The 21,970-nt window shown below is 44.8% G+C and overlaps 1 protein-coding gene and 1 long non-coding RNA gene across 4 annotated transcripts; one reads left to right on the top strand and one right to left on the bottom strand.

Annotated features, from left to right (window-relative positions):
* Positions 1 to 1,937: 1,937 nt before the first annotated feature.
* Positions 1,938 to 21,949, bottom strand: LOC115640901. 3 transcript variants are annotated; one of them, XM_030543996.1, is made up of 12 exons: positions 21,547 to 21,949; positions 19,616 to 19,842; positions 17,363 to 17,728; positions 16,117 to 16,208; positions 15,734 to 15,908; positions 12,710 to 12,938; positions 11,507 to 12,075; positions 9,603 to 9,768; positions 8,406 to 8,599; positions 5,569 to 5,732; positions 3,961 to 4,210; positions 1,938 to 3,601 (listed from the first exon to the last, which is right to left on the bottom strand). In XM_030543996.1, exons 2-12 carry the CDS (start codon positions 19,817 to 19,819, stop codon positions 3,377 to 3,379), a joined length of 2,634 nt encoding a protein of 877 aa, XP_030399856.1. In that variant the 5' UTR covers positions 19,820 to 19,842; positions 21,547 to 21,949; the 3' UTR covers positions 1,938 to 3,376. The 3 variants fall into 3 exon arrangements, with proteins under 3 accessions (XP_030399856.1, XP_030399854.1, XP_030399862.1); XM_030543994.1 differs by lacking the exon at positions 21,547 to 21,949 and adding an exon at positions 20,418 to 20,496; XM_030544002.1 differs by lacking the exon at positions 19,616 to 19,842.
* LOC115640949 lies at positions 5,641 to 17,344 on the top strand. Its single transcript, XR_003997983.1, has 2 exons — positions 5,641 to 6,296; positions 17,207 to 17,344. It is a non-coding gene; the product is annotated as an uncharacterized LOC115640949 (long non-coding RNA).
* Positions 21,950 to 21,970: the final 21 nt, after the last annotated feature.

The following is a 21,970-nucleotide window of genomic DNA, read 5'->3' as shown; positions in this document are numbered from 1 at the left end:
GCACTGATAATAAAACACGTGCGCTCTGGAGTGGCTCACAATCGTGAGTTCCTACCCCAGGGCAGAGTAGGGTGACCAGATGTTCCGATAGTTCCTTGTTCGTCCCGCGCGCCGACCAACGCGAGGTCCGGACACTGGACAAACAAGCAAAGTCTCCGGAGTCCGGAAGGGCTCGCGCCCTCCCCCGCCCCGACTCCGCCCCCTTCTTCCCCCATTGGCTCCCTCCCCAAATCCCCGCCTCTTGCCAAGCACGCCGCGCCCAGGAGACGCCAGGGTGAGTGTGAGTCCGGCCTGGCCCGCGAGGGGCTGTTCTCCCCACCTGGCCAGCAGGACTCGGGAGCAGGCGCTGCTGCAGCTGTCACTGCCGCAGGGGGAGGAAGTGGCCAAGCACGTGGCGCTCGGCGGCGGCGGCGGCTCCGGCGCCCACGAACCCGGGCCTGCTGCGGGGACCCAGCAGCGCGCACGCTGCGCCCAGCCCCTGGCCAGTCGCGTCTGGGCTGGCTGCCCAGCGGGTGCAATCCCGTGGAGGAGGCATCGGCAGCCCAGCCCCGTTCGTTCTCCTGCGGGACCCGAGCGGGATGGGTGGGGGCTGGGGTCTGCTGCCCCCACTCCGGGGCCGCCCGCGGGATTGCACCAGCTGGGCAGCCAGCCCAGACGCGACTGGCCAGGGGCTGGGCGCAGCGTGCGCGCTGGGTCCCCGCAGCAGGCCCAGGCTCGGGCGGTTCGTGGGCGCTAGAGCCGCCGAGCTTGGCCAGCGGCCGCTTCCTCCCCCCGCGGCAGTGGGAGCTGCAGCAGCGGCTGCTCCCGAGTCCCGCTGCCCAGATGGGGAGAACAGCCGCTGCCTGGCCCCGCGGGCCGCCCCCTACTCTCCCTCCAGGTATCGCAGCCGAGTCCTGCCTGCTCGGGGCCAGGCTGGACTCACACTGGCCGGCGCTCCCCTGAGTCTCCCGGGCCTCCCTCCAGCGCTTGCGGAGGGAGGAGGAATCGGGGGTGGGTTTTTTTTGTTTGTTTTGCTCTGCCGCCATTTCCCCCCCGCCACGATATTTGACTTGGGTGATCTGGTCACCCTAGGGCACAGTATCAAAAACAGGGCAAAGACCGCAAACTTGGTGGTATGGGCTATAATTAGCTTTTACAGAGCCAGTAACAAATGTGACACGGGATCACTAGAACAGTCTTACCTAGGAGTCAAAGACAGTCCCCTTAGACTCTCCCTCTATCTTGCCACTCAGAGACAAACTCGACAGTGATAAATGGTCACTGTCACCAAAAATCACACCATATTTAGGTTACTTTCAGTCCCAAGAGACCAGTCACTTATCTTGGATCAACTGGTACACTAGCTCTTACACCAAAGACACCACCTGTAGCCAATTCTGTAATAAACTTGTCTAAATGTTTATTTTATGAATGAGCTCCCAACCACTCAGGAACCATCACTAGAGAGGCTGAAGCCAGTCCCCCTCATTCCCCAGTCTTACCCCCCAGAATCGTACCATTTTGCACTGCTCAGAAGCCTGACCAGTGTAAGTTCATTATTTAGTTTGCCCCTTCATAGGAAAGTGAACATGTACCAGCCTTGGTAATCTGAGCTAAGATTTCCCAAGCATGTGCACCAAAACACACAGTTTTAGGTAAAATATAAAACAGATTTATTAACTACAGAAAGATAGATTACAAGTGATAGGCATAAAGATCAGAGAAAATAAAAAGCAAACACGCATTCAAAATCCTAAACTTTTAGTCTAAGCAAGAGTTGAATCAAACAGCTTTTCTCACCCTGACACATGGTCCAAGCAGGTTGCAGTGCCACACCCTGCGGGAAGGGCTAGCTCAGTGGTTTGAGCATTGGCCTGCTAAATCCAGGGTTGTAAATTCAATCCTTGAGGGGGCCATTTAGGGATCTGGAGCAAAAATCTGTCTGGGGATTGGTCCTGCTTTGAGCAGGGGGTTGGATTAGATGACCTCCTGAGGTCCCTTCCAATTTTGATATTCTATGATTACAGAGGCTCGGATTACCTTCAAACCTGGGAGCAAACTTCCCCAGTTCAAAGTCTTCGTCCACCAGATGTTCTTCCAGGTGTTGAGCTGGGGGAGGAAGAAAGGCCAAGTGATCATGATGTCACAGCCTCTCCTTTATGCTTTCTTCCAGCTTGCGGGAAAGATCTTTGCTGTGATGTGGGTTAGTCAACTCCCATGGTGTATGTGCCTTTTCCGAGAAGTCTCTGGGACAGTGAATTGTGTGTTGATGAGCTATTATTGCTGTCTGGCTATTGATAGCTTCTGCTTTGTTGTAATTGAAAGGCTAGTTGTGTGTGCCCAACCTCAGAACATATAGCAATACTTAATAACTTCATATATAATCATAACACACACAATCCAACAGGAGATTAATGTTCAACAGATTAAGACTTTTAAAATGATACCTCCCAAGGCATACTCGGTATGAAACACATCCTAATCATATCACAGTAGTAAATATGGGGGCTAAAGGGTGCTACTTTGAGGTACAGAGTGTCACACCTAGTCACATGGTTCAACCCCCGGCCATTGCTGAATTGTTCACAATAATAGACTTCCTTTGGCTGTGCCCAGGCTACTATAAAATGGCTATAGGGATGGGGCTTCCACAATTCTTATGGGAAAGTTTAATCCACAGTTTTAACAGACGTGCTTTCAGGAGGCTTTTCTTGACATTCAAATGTTTCTTATTTTTGTGTCCCTACTCCTAAGTATACCTCTTGTAGAAGCCTAAATAATTATTCTCCTTCCTTGGTGTTTACAGCCTGATGTTCCTCTCCCTTGGCCAAGCTATACAGTATTTTTATTTTGACTCTAATCATTATGGTACTTCACTCCCTCCAGTTCATCGCCATCTTCCTTTCACTGATGGGCTTAGAACTGAATGCAGTATCGCAGGGATGCTCTCATTGGAGTCCCACAAGCAGGGCCTCTGACCTTCCTGCTCCCTGAGATGCCTGTGTCTGAAGCTCAACTTTGCACTGTTTTTTTGTGCTGGCAAATCACACTGCAAATTCCTCTCTCATTTGCTGTGCATCATCATCCCTAGCCCTGACCTGGGATGCATCCATCTGCTAGACTACTACACATGTAGCACATAAGGCACAAGGAAGCTAGACAGCTGGCTAGGTGTCTTCACATTGGATAGCTGGGTTAGACTGTCCAGAAAGAAAGGCCTGTAAGCCACAGATACCTGAAAAGGCCCTCTAACTGTGAAGAAGGGGAGATATCAAATAGCTCTAATAATAATAATTCTGCTTGTTCCAATAGCACCATTTCCTAGGCCCCAGCACACGGACTCATACGTAATAGATTTACAATGCCCAGAGGCCTGCTTGCCTGCGCAGCAGTCTTTTTATGACAGCAGCGAGGCCCGGAGCATCAAAAGTTTCTGCTCTCTGAGGTACTGCTGGAGGTGATGATGTTTTTGGCACTCCTTTTCCAGCTTCTGTTGGAAATGGTCCCGATTTTGGAATGCTCTCCATTTGGCATCTTCACGCTTCCTCTGCTGGGTGTCCTGCTCCTGGATTTCTCGTTCTAAAGTCTCCTGCCGGGATTGCATTCTGCTCCTCAGCATATCCTACAGGAAAGGAAGTGAAGGGATGTTTGAAGTCCTACAACCAGCTCTCAGGCTCAGTCTCATCCAGTGCCTGTTTCTGGTGGAAGTTGGGAATGGAGTAGTCGTGAATTTGCCACAGTCAGCACCTTCTAAACAGTTCTCTATATGGACTCCTGCTGCAGAAGGCTGGCAAGCAGCATTTTGAAATAGTCCTTAGAGATACGGAAGATCTCGATCTCTCCTTTTTTCATCAGTTTGCACATGTTAAAGTCACATTTCATATTTGTATCTCCAAATAATATCACTATTTTAGACAGTGTGTTGGTGCCAGTGCAGGGGAAGAAAGAGTCCAAGAAAAGCATTAGTGAAATAACCCTTACCTGCCTCTTTTTGTCTTGGTCATAGTTCCTCTGGTTGTATTCTGCCTGCAACTCCTCTCTCTGCAAGCGCTGTGCCTTTAAGAACTGCAGCCTTTGACTCTCCTTTCTCTTCTCCTCTTCCTGCAAGGAAAACTCCTTTCTGCTCCTCTCTGCCCTGGCACTCTGGAGCTTTGCCATGTGCTGGCAGGCCATATTATTGTACTCCAGCTGCTTCTCCAAGCTTTGCAGTGTCCTCTGAAGAGACCTCTGTCTGTTTCCAAAACAGAATTTCCAGAAAGCTTGTCAGAAACCAAAAGAAACAAAGGGAAAAGGTCATCCGTAGAAGTGTCAATAAATAGGAGGTAAACCAGAATTCCAGACAATTTTTGGACGTTGAAGATACAATCCCACTTTTTGCAACGTTAAGGAGGTTAACCCCTGTTTCCTGGCCAAATTCCTGCTCAAATAATTACTACAAATGGTGGGAAAATAGTAAAAACATGAAATTTTGTTGTCTAAGGTTTGCAACCATTGCTGGCTATTAGATTCTGCATCCCTCTGTTCATCTTGCGTTTTCAAGCCACCATGTATTTCTTCACTTCTTGTTTTATTGTGCCCCGTTTTGCTATGTACTGTTAGAACAGGAGGGGCTAAACTGCAATTTGTTGCCAAATGCAGCCCACATTTACAGTCTACAATATAGCCCAAGACTCTTAATCTTTAATAGAGATGCAGCCTGACTCTGCAGGTCCTGGCATACGCTATTCTTTCTTCACCAGCATATGCTGAGATCAGATCAAGAGGGGGCTTCTACACAGGAAAGTCAATTTGAATTAACGTAGGGTGTGAATTCAAAGTGGAATATCTATTCCTGATTAACTCCCTGTGTAGATGCTGTTATCTGAGAATAAGAGTGCCTTATTCTGAATTAGCATAATCAACTTCCAAAGTGGATTATGCTAATTTAGAAGAAGGCACTCTTATTCCAGAATGAGAGCATCCACACAGGGAGTTAATTAGGAATAACTCCTCGTGTAGGCAAGCCCAAAGATAAGGACAACTGTGATCTCGCTCTATTGCATGCAATTAGGTGTTGCCCTCACAGGCAAGTTACCAAAGCAGATTCCTCAGCTGGGCATAATTTTGACCTCTCTGCCTCATAACAAAATATACCGGTAAGAATGTTTTCATACAAAAAGATGTCTCTGATTTCATGAGTCACCATTGGAAATTCAGCAGTTAATCAAACTGCAGGAAGAAGAGGGTAAACTGCCCTCCCCAGCAGCTGGAGAAGGAGTACATTTTATAATCATAACTAAACCAAGTGTACTATTTAAGGGCCCGTTCCTGCAAGGTGGTAAGTGCCTTCCCTTCTCTTGGAAGTGGATGGGAGTTGAGGGTGCTCAGCCTCTCCAAGTCTTAGGCTCTAATTGGACAACTGTGACCAGCATTCAGACACTAGGGTGGGGAAACAATGTATAAACATTTAAGATAAATAGTACCAAAGCACTAGCTCAGGAAGCATGCACTACAGAATACTCAGTACTTATAAAGAAATGGACAACCCTCGGGAGTTGCTGAAATCTTTCCACCCCGCTCTGACCTCCCACCTGCACCCCACACCGTTACCGCCTGCTGTCGTGCATCAACTGGCGTTTGAGGCCTTCTGCCTCTTGCTGTTGTTCCCTCTTCTGCTGCCTCAGCTCCTCTTGCTGCCTTCTGTGCTCAATCCTGGCTGTGTTGAAGTTCATCTTTCTCAGGCTCTCTTGAATTGCACCTTTGGTGACTGATTTCTGAAAGAAAAAGTCCTGAATATCAGTAAAGGTTTATTCCTAATGTAAACCGAAGTCCTGTATAATCAGTAAGGCTTAGTTTTCCAACGTCATTCCTGAGCTCTGAGAGCAACAGTTATTATTGTCTCAGCATCATTTTCTAGCTGTGAGCATGATGAGTCTGACACTAGCACATTTCAGGAGCTCTACAGCATGGTCTATAACTAGCTGGGTGAAGGAAAATCCAGGCACTTCAAGAAATGGTATTCACAATTCAGTAGGCAGCACCGTTCCAGCTTAGTCACTACTGATCCAATACATGGATCTGCCCTATGTTGTTGTGACAGCAACTTTTGGATTAGAACAGAGGTTCTGACCACTTGTGGTTATTAAAAATCCCACATCAGATTTTACAAGAGTTTGGGGTATTAACCTACGTGTGCTGAGAAATTCCAGCAGGGATAACTACATTCTGCCTACCTATTTCAATGGAAATTTCTCCCTGTAGTTTTGAACAGCTCTTATATTCGTGACTTCCTGGAGTGTAATGTTGCTATCCAGTATTGAGCAGTTGTCATGTTTCACGTAAGTGGTGGCTGTATTTTAGTGCTGGATAGTGTTTCTTATTTGCAGTTGTTTGTAAAAGTATATCCTTAGGGATGAAAAGCCTGAGCAATGAAGCATCCACTGAGTTCTTATCTCATTGTGCAGTGTTTACTTTGTCTCCTGAATATGCATTGTATTCCTAACACAAGTGTACCTGAAGCTTCAGATACAAGTTTGAATTTAAATAACAATAAGCTATAGTTCTTTTGCTTTAGGAACTTTAGACTGCACTTGCCTTCCCTATTTTCCTGATTGTCCCTAGAAGGTTTCTGCTGTTTTTTAATTAAAAAGTCAGTGTCTGAAGCTGTAGGTATCTTTGCTAAATCTTTCGAGTGTTTTCCTATTCTTTGCTGTGTGGCATGTGCAAAACCTAGGCCCTGTAAGTAGTTCGTGCTTAATGTGTTACAGCTGGAAAGATTTTAAACAAATAAAGTGAAACTTCAAAAAATTAAAAAGTGCTTTATAAATGGAAGATGAAAAAGTGGCGTGATCTAGTGCAGTGGCTCTCAACCTTTCAGGAGTCTAATTTGTCTTGTGTACCCCCCCATTTCACCTCACTTAAAAATTACTTGCTTGGAAAATCAGACATACAGAGCACACTATTACTGACAAAGTGCTTACTTTCTCATTTTTACCATTTAATTATAAAATAAATCAATTGGAATATAAATATTGTACTTACATTTCAATGTATAGTATAGAGAGCAATATAAACAAGTCATTGTCTGTATGAAATTTTAGTTGGTACCGACTTCGCTAGTGCTTTTTATGTAGCCTGTTGTAAACCTAGGCAAATATTTAGAGAAGTTAATATACCCCCTGGAAGACTTCTGCGTATTCCCAGTGGTACTCGTGCCTCTGGTTGAGAACCACTGATCTAGTGGCTAGAACACAGTATTGAGGACTAAGAGTACGTCCACACTACCCGCTGGATTGGCGGGTAGCGATTGATCTATTGGGGATAGATTTATCACGTCTAGATGAGACGCGATAAATCGATTCCTAAACATGCTCCCATCGACTCTGGAACTCCACCAGGGTGAGAGGCAGAAGCGGAGTTGACAGGGGAGCCGCAGCCATCGATCCCGTGCAGTGAGGACGGGAGGTAAGTCAAAATAAGATACATAACTTCAGCTACGGTAATAGCATAGCTGAAGTCAACGTATCTTACATTGACCTAGTGTAGACTAGGCCTAAGACACCCTCAATTTTCATCCCAACTTTCATATGGACTCCCCCTATGGCCTTGGGCTAGTCACTTAACTGTTCTGTTCCTTGGTTTCCTTAGCTACAAAAGAAGAATTATTCTTTTATATATTGCAAGGATGATTGAGAGGATTAGTGAGTATATGAAGATGAAAAGCTCCACAGAAGGGCTAAGTATTAATGTCCTGTTCCTAGACAATGACATCATGCATTGATGGGGGTTTGATGTTTGTATGGGTGTATGTATCTTCTATTGCAGCACGTCACCATAAAATAGACAAAAATGAGGCCATGCTAGTTGATTTATACTATCCCATATGAATAAATCCTGTCAACCTAATGGCCAGGAACTAATTGGGCCAGATTGTGTGTTGTGGTACAGCTGCTTTGCACCACACTCTCCACATAATGCAACCCTTAAAACAGCATAGTCTGCCCCAGAGGATTACACCATTGGAGGATTCTGCCACAATAGGGTAGAGATACGTACACCTTCAGCTGCCAGCAAAGAGTGTGACTGGGGTTTGGCCAGGTATCCCTGTCCTCTTGACAATCAACATTAATTAGAGCAGCCCTCAGGCTGTCTAATTTATGCTGACACAGATGGCCAAGGATAATGGGAGTTGGCTGCACTGGAGAATTTGAGCCAGTGTCCAGTAGTCAACTCATTCTCCTGACATTTAGCCAATCAGAGATCAGACTTCCTTACTTCTAATTAGGCCCTTATGAAAATAACCTTTCAGAAAATTGACAAAAAGAACTTTGTGCACAAGCCAATCATGAATCTATTCAACTGATTTAAATAGGCTTTTGACCAGGCATTGGGTCAGCAATAACAAATGTTTGCTTTATTCTTCCTAGAAAATGTTGTGTGCTCTTAACCTGTGTACTCGAAGCCCTGTGAGGTCTCTGTATACGCAGAACTGATTCAATGGTCAAGCGGTCTTTCTTCAGTGATTGATCCACTCGGTCAAACATAGCTTGGAGCCTGGAAGTGCTGAAAGCATGTGCTTTCACGGGAGGGTTCCTTGGGGGATGTTGGGCTGGAGCTTCCATCATGCAGGACTGAAAAAGAGCTTTCAAACAAATTAGAGATATAACAAGTGATGGACACCTGATAAAATGGTGAACAGATAGAAAGAAAAATGTGTTAATGTCAAATGCATTCAAGCAAGACCTTTCTATTACCACTAAGTACTAACATTTCTCCCAAGGAAGTGAGAGCTTTTTAGTGACCACAGGACAGTCACCACTTTCAAAAAGAATCTTGCCAACATAGACAAGGAGTTTTTACCCAGTAACTGGGATGAAGTATTGACTGTGCTCACATCTACCAAGCCTCTCTCAGTAGGAGTTACTGTAGGGAATGCTGGCTGTGAAGAAATGTGCACCTCTGCTATACCAGCTTCAGCCTCTCCTTGTAGGAGGCGGGACAGGGAATGGAACAATGGCACTAAATAGGTGATGCGGCTGGAGGAGGCTTTTGGCCTTTGAAATCCACTCCCAGTTGCCTGCATATCTCACAGATCTCTCTTACGTGAGGAAGGCATTGGTTAAAGGGGACCTAATTAAAAGATGTTTTAGACTATGAACCTTTTTTACAATACTAGAACAAGGGGTTACACAGTGCAATTAAAGAGCAGTAATCTCTTAAATTAAAGAGCAGAACATAGAGCATGTATTTCTCCACAGTGACTTGTGAAATCCTTTGCCACAGGCAGTCCAGTCAAATACTACAGATAGATTTTAAAAAGCGTAGGACAGCTTTAGGACTAATAAAATTTGTAGTGCATGCTAAGACAGGGGCAATCAAAGATCTTACTTCAAGGAAGGTGGCAGCCACAGGAGCCCAAAAGGAACTGTTCATGTTTCAGAGGAAGATAAGTAAATCACCATAGTGCACAACCACTAGTGCCTAAACATACCAGAGCACGATTGACCAGATGCATTATGGTGTTTTTTCACCTTCCTTTAAGGCACCAGGAATGACAAGAGATCAGACAGGAAGAACCAATGCTCTCATCTGGTATGGCATGTCCTAGGCTTGCATGAAACAGCTAGTTGATACAGTATCAATACCAGGTTTGTTCTTCAGAAGAGACTCGGGATCAGCCCCATTGTGTCTGCTGTCTTCTTTGTCATTGTGCATTGGCTCCATTAGGCAGGTGTCTGGATGGACAGCAGTATCAACCACGGCACGAGCACCTCCCATCAAACGTGCTGAAGTCATCTCCTTCTGAGGGCTCTGGAAACAACAGGAAACTATCAAAATGCTGAACCACTGGGGAGTAGAATATGTCAGTAACATGAATTTGCAAAATAAGCTACTGTATGATTTTGCCATTACTGCACTAATCCCATCACTAGTGTAAACAAACCCTGGCTGATACTGCTTGAATGACTGGCGAGCCTTCAGCTGTAGGGAAATGTTGCTTGGAGAGGGTGAGCTGTCATTGCTGACACAGTGATGACTAACTTTATTGTCATTTTGACATGGACACAAACAATCCAAACTTCTTCTTGAAATTGGGGTTTCAGAAGGAAAATAAAACTGGTTTCTTTATTCAAGGAATAACTGAAGCCTTTAAGCATAGGAGTTTCTGCCCATTTCTTAAGTTTGTCTGCAGCTAAAAGCTACCCCACAACTGACAATGTTTCTGCATTAAAGGGACCCAAAACTGGAGTAGCAGGCCAGGAATAAGGTGCATTGGCAGACACGCACTAGAAGGAGGTGAGGTAAATCAGAATTGTGGTTCTCTGGAGAGCCATATGAAGAAGCTTCCACAGTACCTGCACGAACTAGATCTTGTTCTAGCTGATAGCGTGCCCTCCCATGAGCACCAAAATTAAACAGAAAAGGAAGAAATACATTCATGATTAAATTGAAAAATCTCAGGGGAGAGATCCTCAGTTGTATAAATTGTCATAACTCCACTGATTTCAAGTTACTGAGTGAGTTTCTCTGGCTTGTTTTATGAAGGAAGTTCAACTAGATGATCATAATGGTCCCTTCTGGACTTAAAATGTATTAATCTATGAATGGAGCTCTGACAATTTATACTAATTGACAATCTGCCTCTAATACTCAGCCCAAGGAGTCATTTAAACTACAAACAAAGCAAATAAAATAAAAACCTTGAATTCTGAAGACTATTTAGTATTACAAAGTGCTTGTGTATAAAAAAAAAATCTTTATTCTGATCTTCGGTTTAAAAATCTTCGGGGAATCAAATTTGTTAAAGCCAAAGAGACTCATTAGTCTGCACAAAAATGCCTATATTTGTACAAGCAATTACCATGATTTACACATGGCCAGTTAGGTATGCTGCTAATTAATTGTACAGACATCTGATGCAATAAATGTTATCTTTGTATGTGCATTTAACACTGTATTATTTCATATATTAGTGCAGAACAACAATAACCAAGCAAATCAAATATTGAGTGAAACATACAAGTTACTTTGGAACCAATAGTCAACATGTCCATGAAACAATAAACATGCCAAAAATACTTGAGTGTGGAACCATATAGGCCAGATCCTCAGTCTTAGTCCGATCTCTTTTGTGTCATGGACGGAGCTGCCTCAATAGGGTGAATAGGGATTCCTTCTGTACTGAGTGGTACAAAACCATCTTAGTGACACCCTCTCCTGCCCGTACCCACACTGTAAAGGGGGCATGCCAAGGCAGGATGAGGTGTGGCTAGATTGTGTTGTGCTCCAGTGATCCTGAACAGGTGGAGTCTATTCCAGCCAGTGCCAGAGAATGAATGAGACCCCAGGTACACCTTGGATCAAAGGCTCAGAAAGGTGGTAGAAAGACATCTAGGATTTACCCATCCTTGGCAGAGCTCAGGTATACATGATAATCTAGTCCAGTATTTCTAATAATTTTTTGCCACAGAAGACAGAATCACGGGATATTACTGCAGCTATAGCAAAGGATATTGTAATACCATAGTCAGTATGAAGCACTCTCTACCTTCTTGGGTTCGGTAACCTTGTTTCCCATCTCCACACAAGATCCTAAATCTTTAGGGACATTTTCTTTCTTTAGTTGCTTCTTTTTTTCCTTTTTATCTTCCTCTTTGGAAACCCTTTCTGAAATGGGGACTCTCCCTTTAGACAGCTGCTCTTCTATCTTTCTGCTCAGCTCTTCTTTGGTCAGGCTTGTTCCTGGGATCAGGACATCTTCTGGTTGTGCTCTGTTCACTGTGGGCCTGATGGGTACCCAGACTTCAAGGCAGCAATGGCAAAGTGAGGAACATCCAGAGCTGCAGTGAGGACATGACTGAATCTGTGTGGACCCCTGCCAGCAAACTGGATCTAAGTCATCCTGTCTGCAATGCCCTGAAGCTCTGTAACCAGGTGTCACAATGTAGGGATAGTCTGAGCTTGAGTCCACCAACATTTGCCTGGCTACTAATGGCATCTGAAGTTCCAGGATGATGCGCTCACTCAGGGGCAGAGGGATCCGTAGAGCTAAGTCAGAGGACACCTTCTTAGTCTGCCCATTCCAGAAATTCACCAGCACTCCGCTGTTTTCACTGGCTACAAATAGAAATAAATGACAAACAGCACTTTAGAAGCATGCCAAATACATGCCTGATTGACCTCTTGGAGACCTGGAGATGAAACAAGGTCTTGTACTCTAGAAAGCAGGGAAAGATTTTGTAACCATTTAAAAGTGGTTTTGCTTTATATATTTAGGATTCACACTCATCTCTTTCAAACTTACTGAGAAGACAATGGGTAAAATCCTGTCTTCATGAAGTCAATACAAAACTCCCACTGACTTCAATGAGGCCAGGATTTCACCCAATATGCATCTGGAGAGTAGCCTAAATCATCTGGGTACCTAAGAGGCCCCAGACCTTTTTTTTCCTTTTTATATTAGAAGTGGTATCACCTGGCTCCACAACAGATTAAATGCTTTCAAAGGCCCCATTCACAAAGCAGCCCTTCAGCTTGATTCATGGAGCAGCACTAGATTCTGGCACTGAACAGGAAAAGGTTACTTAGCAGCACTGAAAGGAAAAGAGAAGGAAAGAAGAGAGGAAGAGGGAAAGCAAATTACAGATTGTATGTTCCTTGCGGCAGACACTGCTTTCCTCTCTGTACAGTGTCTAGCACACTTCAAGGTGCTACTCCAATATAAATAACAATAGGAAAAAATGTACTGTACCTAACTGTGCTTCACTGCTCTCTGCAGCTTTTAATACAGTGCCTGGGCCATATCGTTCACCTTTAGCCTCCCATGGTGCCAAGACTCTGTCTCCTGGAGCTAAAGGCTGTCGCCTGGCATCTTCATAGTGGATAATGTCATAGAGGGGTGTTTCTTGCATGCGAAACTGTACCTTGCCTTTCAGCAACCGACTTCTCTCAAACTCGATTAAAAAACGTTCCCTGGAACCCTGCAGGATTAAACCATGCAGTATGCAAGGTGAGTCCCACAAATGGCCAAACACAGGGGCTAAGGGCTGCTAACATTAGGGAGAGGGAACTGGCAGAAATTCCAAGAAACAGCACATGGTCAGAGAATCCATTGAACCTAGAACACTCATTTTTTTACTCTGTTCTGTCCAAGTCAGTCTTTAAAGAGCTTGAAGACCATAGCAGATTGCCAGGTAAAGCCCTCCCCTTCCTTCACTCTTGGATCTTGCAAGTAATGTGTTCACTGGGGATGAGCAGCACAACTGCCATGCTAAGGAAGACTCTATCACCCAGTTAATGGAAAAAGGGTAGCCAAGACAGACTGCTTTTTGCTGCCTGGTCAGTTACACAGTAATAAAGGGAAAAATAAAATAGTAAAATGCTCCCAATTCCATAATTTTTACTGCTTTAATTTGAGCATCCACCATAGAAGTGGGGAGTAATTCAGGTAATTCCTCCGCTCCACAAGTGGCAAATTGTTGGGAAAGCTCAATGTTAAATTCTACAAGTGCCAAGAAGCCAAGATCCTTTTCTCCTGTTTTCCCCAAAACAGTCTGTTTCCCTGCTGATTAAAATGACAGAGGGCATGGTCTTTTCCACTATTAAGGCAGGTCACAGAGTTAACAATGGTGATACAGAGCAGCTATTTCAGCCAGCCTGCCCCCTAGTATCCTCATCCTGAATTCAGACACATCGTCTTGCAAAATGTTTGATTTCCACTGGCCCAGATAAAATAATCTCTGAAGGGCTTTCATAGCATCTTCCTTTTCCCTCACAAAACAATGACTTATATTAACTGTATTGGGGATTTCATACAGGGAGTGACTGCACATTTGAATGGTATCAACGCTTTGCGATGGTCACATTTGTTTAATTTAAGTGATCCTTAGCTCAGACCCTGGTTCTATACCCAGCTTTTCCTTGTATGGCTATGAAATACTCAGTTGACCATAAAAGGTTGCTGATTGCACATTTCCAGTGACAAGAAAGCCAAGAAAGCCTGAGATTATGTCATCTTAAAAACCAAACAGAATTCATACCAATTAAATTCTTCAGTAAGCATTCCCTTCTTCAGAAAACCTGTCTTTAGTTGATAACTACAGAAGTCGGCTCCATAACAAAAGCATCTTTGTCCACTTGTTATACAAAGGCCATGCCCTCTGAACAGAGAGCACTGTAATGGCATATTCTGGCCCATGCAGCATATTCCCCCAGAAGAGAAAGTCTTGGGAGCCAGGCCACCCCATGGCAGGAGTTCTGCTGCAAACAGAGACCCAGGGAACAACAGAGGCCACCACTGAGAGAGAGGGGAGTTGAAAAAACCCATCCAACCAGAGATGCCTGTAGAGGAAGGGATCCGGGAGAGGGGCCTTTTTAGTTTGTTCAGTTTTTTGGCAAGCGTTGTTTAGCTGCTAGACTTTCCTGCCGGCTTGGGTGGAGCTGGATGAAGGCGATATAAAGGACTTGCTGGCTGTGACTGGCTCTGAGTGACAACTTGTGGCATTCACCAAAAATGTATGTCCTTCTGATTGCAGGGCTCCTTGCTGTAAACAGCTAAGAGTCATTGAAAAGCAAAAACCAACATGGTTAGGAAAACCCAGACACCAGCTCATGCCAAGGACCTCAAGCCTCAGCAGAACACTGAAAAATACATTGCTGGAACTGTTCTGGCTCACCTGTGTGTAAACAGGCGTTAGAATTATAAAAATGTGCTTAGACTTTATTGAATGCTTGTAAGCTGCTGCATGTATTAATCTCACGTCTAACATCTGTATCTCATATTGTAACGTAATATTTAAGCATTTGTATTATAAGTCTCTGTGACTGTGTAAGTCACCAGACAGGAGACATTAATTAGTGTAAAAGTGCTGATCTCCAACAAAAGATGTTATGTCCTGTCTCAAAAGAAAGGTCCAGGTGAACTATTGCAAAACATCAGAGAGGACAAAAGAGTTTGTTGATTGCTCTCCTTCCCTTGTGAAAAGGAGTCATGCACATGATTTCCTTTCATCAGCTGAGTTTTCAGCTCAAAACACATGAAGGCGAAGCAAATAAAATGCCATAACAGGGAGCAACAGTATCTTTATACTGCTTGGACTCTGAGTGGCAAGGATTACTAAGCATAAGCAAAAGATCCTCAGTGCTAGCCTGGGTTATTCCCTAAAGAACATATAGAACTTGCTTATTATGGAAGCTCCTATTAGTTTTTAAAACTTAAGATTGGAACTCATTTGTATGTATATATGCTTACCTGCTTTAACCTAGTAAATAACTCATTTCCTTTTCTTATATAATAAATCTTAAGATAGTTTGTTATAGGATTGGCTGCAATTGTTGTCTTTGGTGTGAGATCTAAAGTGCAATTGACCTAGGGTAAGTGACTGGGACTGAGAGAAACCTGACTATTGTTGTGATCTTTGGTGTAATGGACCATTGATCACAAAAGTAAGCTTACCTGGGCGGCGAAACACATCAGAGTACTCAAGGGGACTGTCTGCCTGAGGAGTTTACACTTGATAATTGATTAGTGACATCTACATATAGAACTCACAGCCAGTCTGGGGTTCGTGCTCTGTTTCCTAACAGTCTGCCCTGAGGCTGATTCCCACGATTGTGAGCAATTGCAGGACAGCTTGATACCCATCCAGCAAGAGAGAGAGAGATGGGATAGCTAAAGGAGACTCACCCTAGCGAAGCCCAAGGTGAGGAATAGGGAGAAACATCACGTGACCCAAGGAGGAATCACTTACAACCATCATTTATATTAAAGACTTACCTTCACCTCTTGGGCAATGTGGCCCAGATAATAATATCCATCAGTCTCTCTCCGAGCCAGGACTCGGGCCCCCCTCAGCAAATGGGAAGCCTCTGGTGACCAGTCCATTAAATCTCCCTTTGTCAAGGTTGTCAGTGGTATACTAGGGGAATTTGCACAGATGCACACAGGAAAGCTGTGGAAACAGGGTAGTGGTATGTTCTAGGAAGGGATGAAGATTCTCACAAAAGATAATGCAGATTTCTGCAATTTATGAAAATTAAAGCCAAAGAAAATCCACCCAAAACTGGGGTGGTTTCCCAGTTGTTTCCATCATTGGGTTATCAAACTGAGCTACTTCTCTAATGGTTCTGGCAGTCCCATGCTCCACATTTTGAACTTACTGTGCTTTGGGAATACCCATCGGCAGAGAACAAGAGGGATATTTACTGATAGCATTGCAACAGTGGATGCTTGAATTGCACCCTGAGTTTACCTGGAAAACAGGGAAGAGAAGCAGAAAATTAAACTAATTTCTGAAAGAAGCCATAAATCCTTAAACCAGTTATTTTATATTTAAAGCTTCAATTAACACTCAAGCAAAATTCAGCTATCTACCTTGGTTCTTAACCACACCCCTCAATGTAGTATATGAGCTCTTATAAGTGTGCTATAGTTCATTTCTCCCATTTCAAGCAATCTAAAGGTTTAAAAAGAAGAACATTAAGAGACTAGAATATAAATACAAAATAAACCAAAGCTGTGAACATATGGTAGCTAAATCATTGTCTGTTTCTTTAGTCAGTGTCCAAGTGCCCTGCATAATCCTTTTATTAAGATGTGACCCACACGGTGAAAAAAACTGTGAAAACCTATTCTAGACAAATGCTAAAAGCGTTATTAATATTTTGCTTACTAAATGCACTGCTTAACAGTACTGTTATTTTTTTAGAAGGATAATATTCAATGTTACGTGCTGATGGTGATCCAAATAGCCATGGGATGTCTAAAAAGATATTTGGACCTACTGTAGCCATCACTGCACACAAACAGTTGGCATGGTAAATGTGAAATGAATTGGCAGGATTAAGGTTTACTTTCTCTGCAAGGGCTTCCTCCAGGATCTTCATTTCCTTCCCCAGCACCACAGTCTCTCCTTTCAAAAGCTGGAATCAATTCATTTGAAAGCCTATCTGTACCACTTCAGAGGCCAGATTCAGGTCTGGTGAAGTCAGTGGGTTTGCACCTATGTATATCTAAATTTGAACCCTAACACTGGTCTCAGGTATTGTTGTTCAAGAGTACTATGAGATGATCCCTTCTCCCTGAGGTAGAGCATACTGCATGCACTACACTCCCAAGTATGAATCTAAGGTTGTGAGTTCTACAGAAAGGGAGAGAGTACTCATTAGAACAACTGTGTGTGTGTGCAATCTTGAAATTTCTGACAATCTTTAACAGAGATTCTGAATTTATTTCTTTTTTTATTCACAGGCAGCTCTGTTTGCAGGTAGCCAGACAAAATATGTAGTGGCTACCTTCCTAGAGAAGAAACTTCCTCTGCCTTAGCTCTGGTTTTGTGAAATTTTGTTTATGTGGACTGGAATTACCAAAAATTCATTTAATCTAAAACTGCTGTTAATGACTTACCTCTTCTGAAGCTCCAGAAGGGTGCACGGTGATCACCTGAAAGGATCCTCCAGATTGTCTGGCTACTTTCTCCATTTCTTTTTGTGTGCTGCTTTCAAAGTCACCTGGCTTTTCTACCAAGTACACAGTGTGCACTGGACGTTCCTCTCCAGTCTCTGCGAGAAGGCTACAGATTTCCTCTGAAGCACTCTTAGAGAGTGCATCAGTGACCAAGTATGCCACCTGGCAGGTGGGATCTTCAAATGCCATAGCCAAAGCACGCACAGGATCTGCACCATTCCCACACTGCAGAGCTCTAATCCAGGCGGTTGCTTCAATGATGTTACTGAGCGAACATTTGACCAAACTATTGCACCATTTTACCACCTGTACAAAAGCCAAAATTTTTAACCAAACACACTAAACATCTATTAAGCAAATATTTTATAACACAGATTTTTTTTAAAAAATTGATAAAACTGAGAAACGGGTTAGCTAGTTGATATTTTGGTAAATGGTCTGACATATGTGTGAGATCCGGGACTTGATTCTCAGCCTGCTCATCCTCTGGGGTGGAGAAGGGAGTTTCTCACATCTTGCAATACAGTCAGGGATGGCTCCAGGCCACAGCGCGCCAACCACATGCTTGGGGCGGCACGCCGCGGGGGGCACTCTGCCGGTTGCCGGGAGGGCGGCAGGCGGCTCTGGTGAACCTCCCGCAGGCGTGCCTGCGGAGGGTCTGCTGGCCCTGCAGCTCCAGTGGAGCATCCGCAGGCACACCTGCGGGAGGTCCACCGGAGCCACGGGACCACTGGACCCCCGCAGGGAAGCCTGCAGGAGGTTCACCGGAGCCACAGGACCGGAGAGCGGCAAAGCGCCCCCCGTGGCGTGCCGCCGTGCTTGGGGCGGTGAAATTGCTAGAGTCAGCCCTGAATACAATTGCTCTAGTCAGTTAAGATCTGATGGGCTCTAAACTTTCTGGAGAAGAAATTGGGGTGCCATTCTAGGGTCTTTAAGGGTGAGGGGAGTTTTGAGGCTTCCAACAGGGTTGTAGAGGATTTCTTTGGAGGAAGATGGAAGGAGAATAAGATGAATTTATCACTCATCAAGGACTGTGGTAGAAAGCCAGAAATTTCCCTGGTTAAAAATGAAAAGGAAATGTCAGTCTTATGATGTATCTTATGAGACTCTCTGTGTAATCACAGATTCCAAAGCCCAAATTCATTGCTGTTTAACTCCGCCTCATGTTTTTCTGTGTACCATCTGTATAACTCAGTATGGTAACTGTGAGCTGACTGATTTTAGTCAATATGCTAGATTACTCCAACTCTCTCTGTTCTAGAGTTATTTCAGTCATGGACAGAGAGAAAAGACCAAATCTTAGTGAAGTTATGAAGGGAAAAACAGCAAGTTTTGGACATGTCTTGGATGTGTTGGGCTAGAGAGAAGGAAGAGTCAAAGATAATATCACATTATGGGGCTGGAATTAAGAGGAAGGATGGTACTGTTAACAATAGTGACAGAGTGTGGGAAGAGAGGTCAGAAGTTCAGTTTTGGCTATATTAAGCTTAAATTGTTGGTGAGACATTCAAGAGAAGATGTCAGAGAGATGGGTTCCATGTTCCCTCAACTAATGGAAGATATGGTGATAGGGCAGCAAGAAAATCAACTTTCACTATTCTAGAAGAGGACTACATGGATGGACAAAGTGCAAAAGGGATGAGGAGGACCAGGCAATAAGGAAGCAAGTGTAAGGAAGCATGCATGAAAGATCCCAAGGCATCTACCAGCAAATCCCATCCCTTTCCATTTGTTCCCAGAGCTCAGAGACCAATATTGCTACTGCATGAGAATGCGCTTCCAGATTTTGGAGTATTACCATGAAAATGCATGGACCAACCATCATACTTGATGTTAGAATTCCTTTATTTGACACTGCCGCAACTTTCAGCTCTTAAACAGGAGCAGGATATACCCAGGCCAGCTGTGGAACCAAGTACTCAAAACACAAGAAATTATACTATAAGGAATATTCCTATGCTGGCAGGAAGAGGGACTGGGTAATCTGCTAGACATTTTCCAATCCTATTTTATTTTACTTATTTCACCCCACTGGGGACCACTAACTTGTAACAACCACCTCACCTGGCAGAGATTACACTAGTTAATTGCTATAATTCAAACACAGCAACAGCGATAAGCATTGTTTCCATTGATGTCACCTTTCTTCTAAAACCTTAACCCTTTGCCCAGCAATGGCTGTATTGGCATTACCTTGCTGGCAAAGCTTATGATGTTGAATGTGGACTCTGTTGGACTGTTGGCCATCAAGAAGAGAGTCTTTATGAGATGCTCTTTCAGAAAATCCTGCTTGGAGGACATGCCTTCCAGCATACTGACCACAAAGGTGACATTCTGGTCTTGGAGATCACCAAACAAAGGTAAGGTGGCACAGCGGGAATGAGAAAGCACCGACATGTCCAAAGCATGAAGACAACCAGCTGCCAAAACAAACAGACCATTTATAGAAAGCTTCTTAAAACTGACTTTACAAAGGGTTTGTGGTACAAAGTGAATCCAATCTATTCCCAACACCTCTGCTAAATTAGCAGTCATATGCCATTCAGTGTGTGTTTTTAAAGCAGTTCTCCAACTGCTTTAAAAACACACCCCCAAAGCTTAGTCTACGCTACAGCATCTGATCCCAGTAGCAGGATGCATCATGTAGGCACTCAGATAAATGAGCTTGCACCAACTACAGCATCACCCTTAGAACTTGTAGGGAGTAATTTTCAGACTGTTGGCCAGCAGACATCAACTGTAGCATGAATTTGTGTGTGGATGCAATGTCACTTTCCATTAACTCAGGGACATTACAGTTAACTTATCCCTCTCTCATGCAGATAAAGCCTCTTAAAAACAATTCCCATTGGTGCTATCACTAGTTTAGCTGCATGGGCAAATAGAACAGGGAACTTAGTTTAGGAAAAGATCTGCTGGTTTCCAGCATTTTAATACTTTGTTAATTGCAGAGTTGTTGCCAACTCTCATGATTTTATCATGAGTTTCACACTACCTGGTGTTTTTCTTAAAGTTCCAGTTCCTGGAATCATGTGCTTACAGGAGTCTCTCAGCTTTCATTTAAAAAATAAAACTAAGTTTCTAGCCTTCAGGTTTGAAAATGTCATCTGAGTGTGATCTACAGATTCAAAAACCAGAAAGAAAGTAAAAATTACCCAAAATGTATTATTTTTCTTTAAATCTCTTGATTTTTAAGTCAATCTCATGAATTTGGGGGGCCTGAATAATGATTTGTGAATATTTGGGGCTGGCAATCCAACCTTCTCCTCCATGCCTACGCTTGGTACCAGGGCCGGCTCTACCATTTTTGCCAACCGCTCGGACTGTGCCGCCCCAAGAATAGAGGGAATACCACTCCTTAGCATGTGCCACCCCCAGGCGCGTGCTTCCTCCGCTGGTGCCTGGAGCCGGCTCTGCTTGGTACTTTCTCCCCTAAAATTCCCTATCACTCTGTGAGCCTTTTCTGTCTGGAAGGTGGTGGTCATCACTGCCCAGCCCTGCTTTCGACTCCCCGAACAGCATGGACCCCAATGTATTTATATTTGTGAGATCCTAAGAGTGGAGCACTCTGGGTTCTGTCCTCTTCCATCCACCGAGCAGGACTGCTGTGTGTCTGTGGTCTCTTCCCCCTACCCCAGGGCAGGGCAGGGCAGGTATGTGTGTATGTGGGGGGGGAATCTCTTCCCCCCACTCCAGGGCAGGGCAGGTGTGTGTGTGTGTGGGGGGAATCTCTTCTCCCTACCCCAGGGCAGGGCAGGTATGTGTGTGTGTGTGGGGGGGGGATCTCTTCCCCCACCCCAGGGCAGGTGTGTGTGTGTGTGTGTGTGTGTGTATATCTTTTCCCCCACCCCAGGGCAGGGCAGGTATGTGTGTGTGTGTGTGTGTGTGTGTGTGTGTGTGGGGAATCTCTTCCCCCACCCCAGGGCAGGTGTGTGTGTGTGTGGGGGGGAATCTCTTCCCCTACCCCAGGGCCGGGCAGGTATGTGTGCGGGTTTCCTACCCCACAGGGCAGGGGTCAGTGTCGCTGTGTAGGCGTTTCCCTCTGGGCCCCCAGGGCAAGGCCAGGGTGTGTGTTCCCCCCCCCCCCGAGCAGGGGTGTCTGGGGATGCTCCTCCCCCACTTACCGGGGCTTCCACTCGCCTATCGGACTCTTCAGGTCAGGATCTCGTTGCCTGGTAATCAGACGCCGCGGACGCAACCATCTCCAGGGCTGGGGGGAGCCTTTTTCTGCATGTCCGTTAATACAGACTAAGATAAGAAGCACACACATCTACGGGAGGATGGGCCATGTATTGCTGTGGGGAATTGCCATGTTTTCCCCGCTGTTTACCTGCTTTAATGATGGAGTTCAGCTCATCGAATCCCCCTCCCGGGACTTGGTAGCGCCTGGGCCGGGACCACTCCTGGAAAGGGGGGGCAACAATGATTTGGTTACCATAAGGGTGGCGCTTCTCCGCATTACTGGGACCGGGAGGGCGCCACTTCGGGTAAAGGTCCCCGCCGCAGGCCGAGGCGGTAGGATTGTCTGTGTCTCTCTCTTTCCTCACT

The sequence above is a fragment of the Gopherus evgoodei genome, chromosome 1, assembly GCF_007399415.2.
Source record: "Gopherus evgoodei ecotype Sinaloan lineage chromosome 1, rGopEvg1_v1.p, whole genome shotgun sequence".
Classification (NCBI taxonomy): Eukaryota; Metazoa; Chordata; order Testudines; family Testudinidae; genus Gopherus; species Gopherus evgoodei.
The sequence above is the reverse complement of the archived record's forward strand: the minus strand, read 5'-3'. Positions and strand labels throughout refer to the sequence as shown.

Excerpts from the sequence above, each read along its gene's own strand:
- LOC115640901 (XM_030543994.1), bottom strand. The coding sequence starts at position 20,454 with ATGATTCCAGGAACTGGAACTTTAAGAAAAACACCAG. Across the intron at positions 17,729-19,615 it reads TCATAAGCTTTGCCAGCAAG|GTGGTAAAATGGTGCAATAG; the intron begins GTAATGCCAATA and ends GCTTTTGTACAG. Across the intron at positions 16,209-17,362 it reads CTTCTGGAGCTTCAGAAGAG|GTAAACTCAGGGTGCAATTC; the intron begins GTAAGTCATTAA and ends CCTGTTTTCCAG.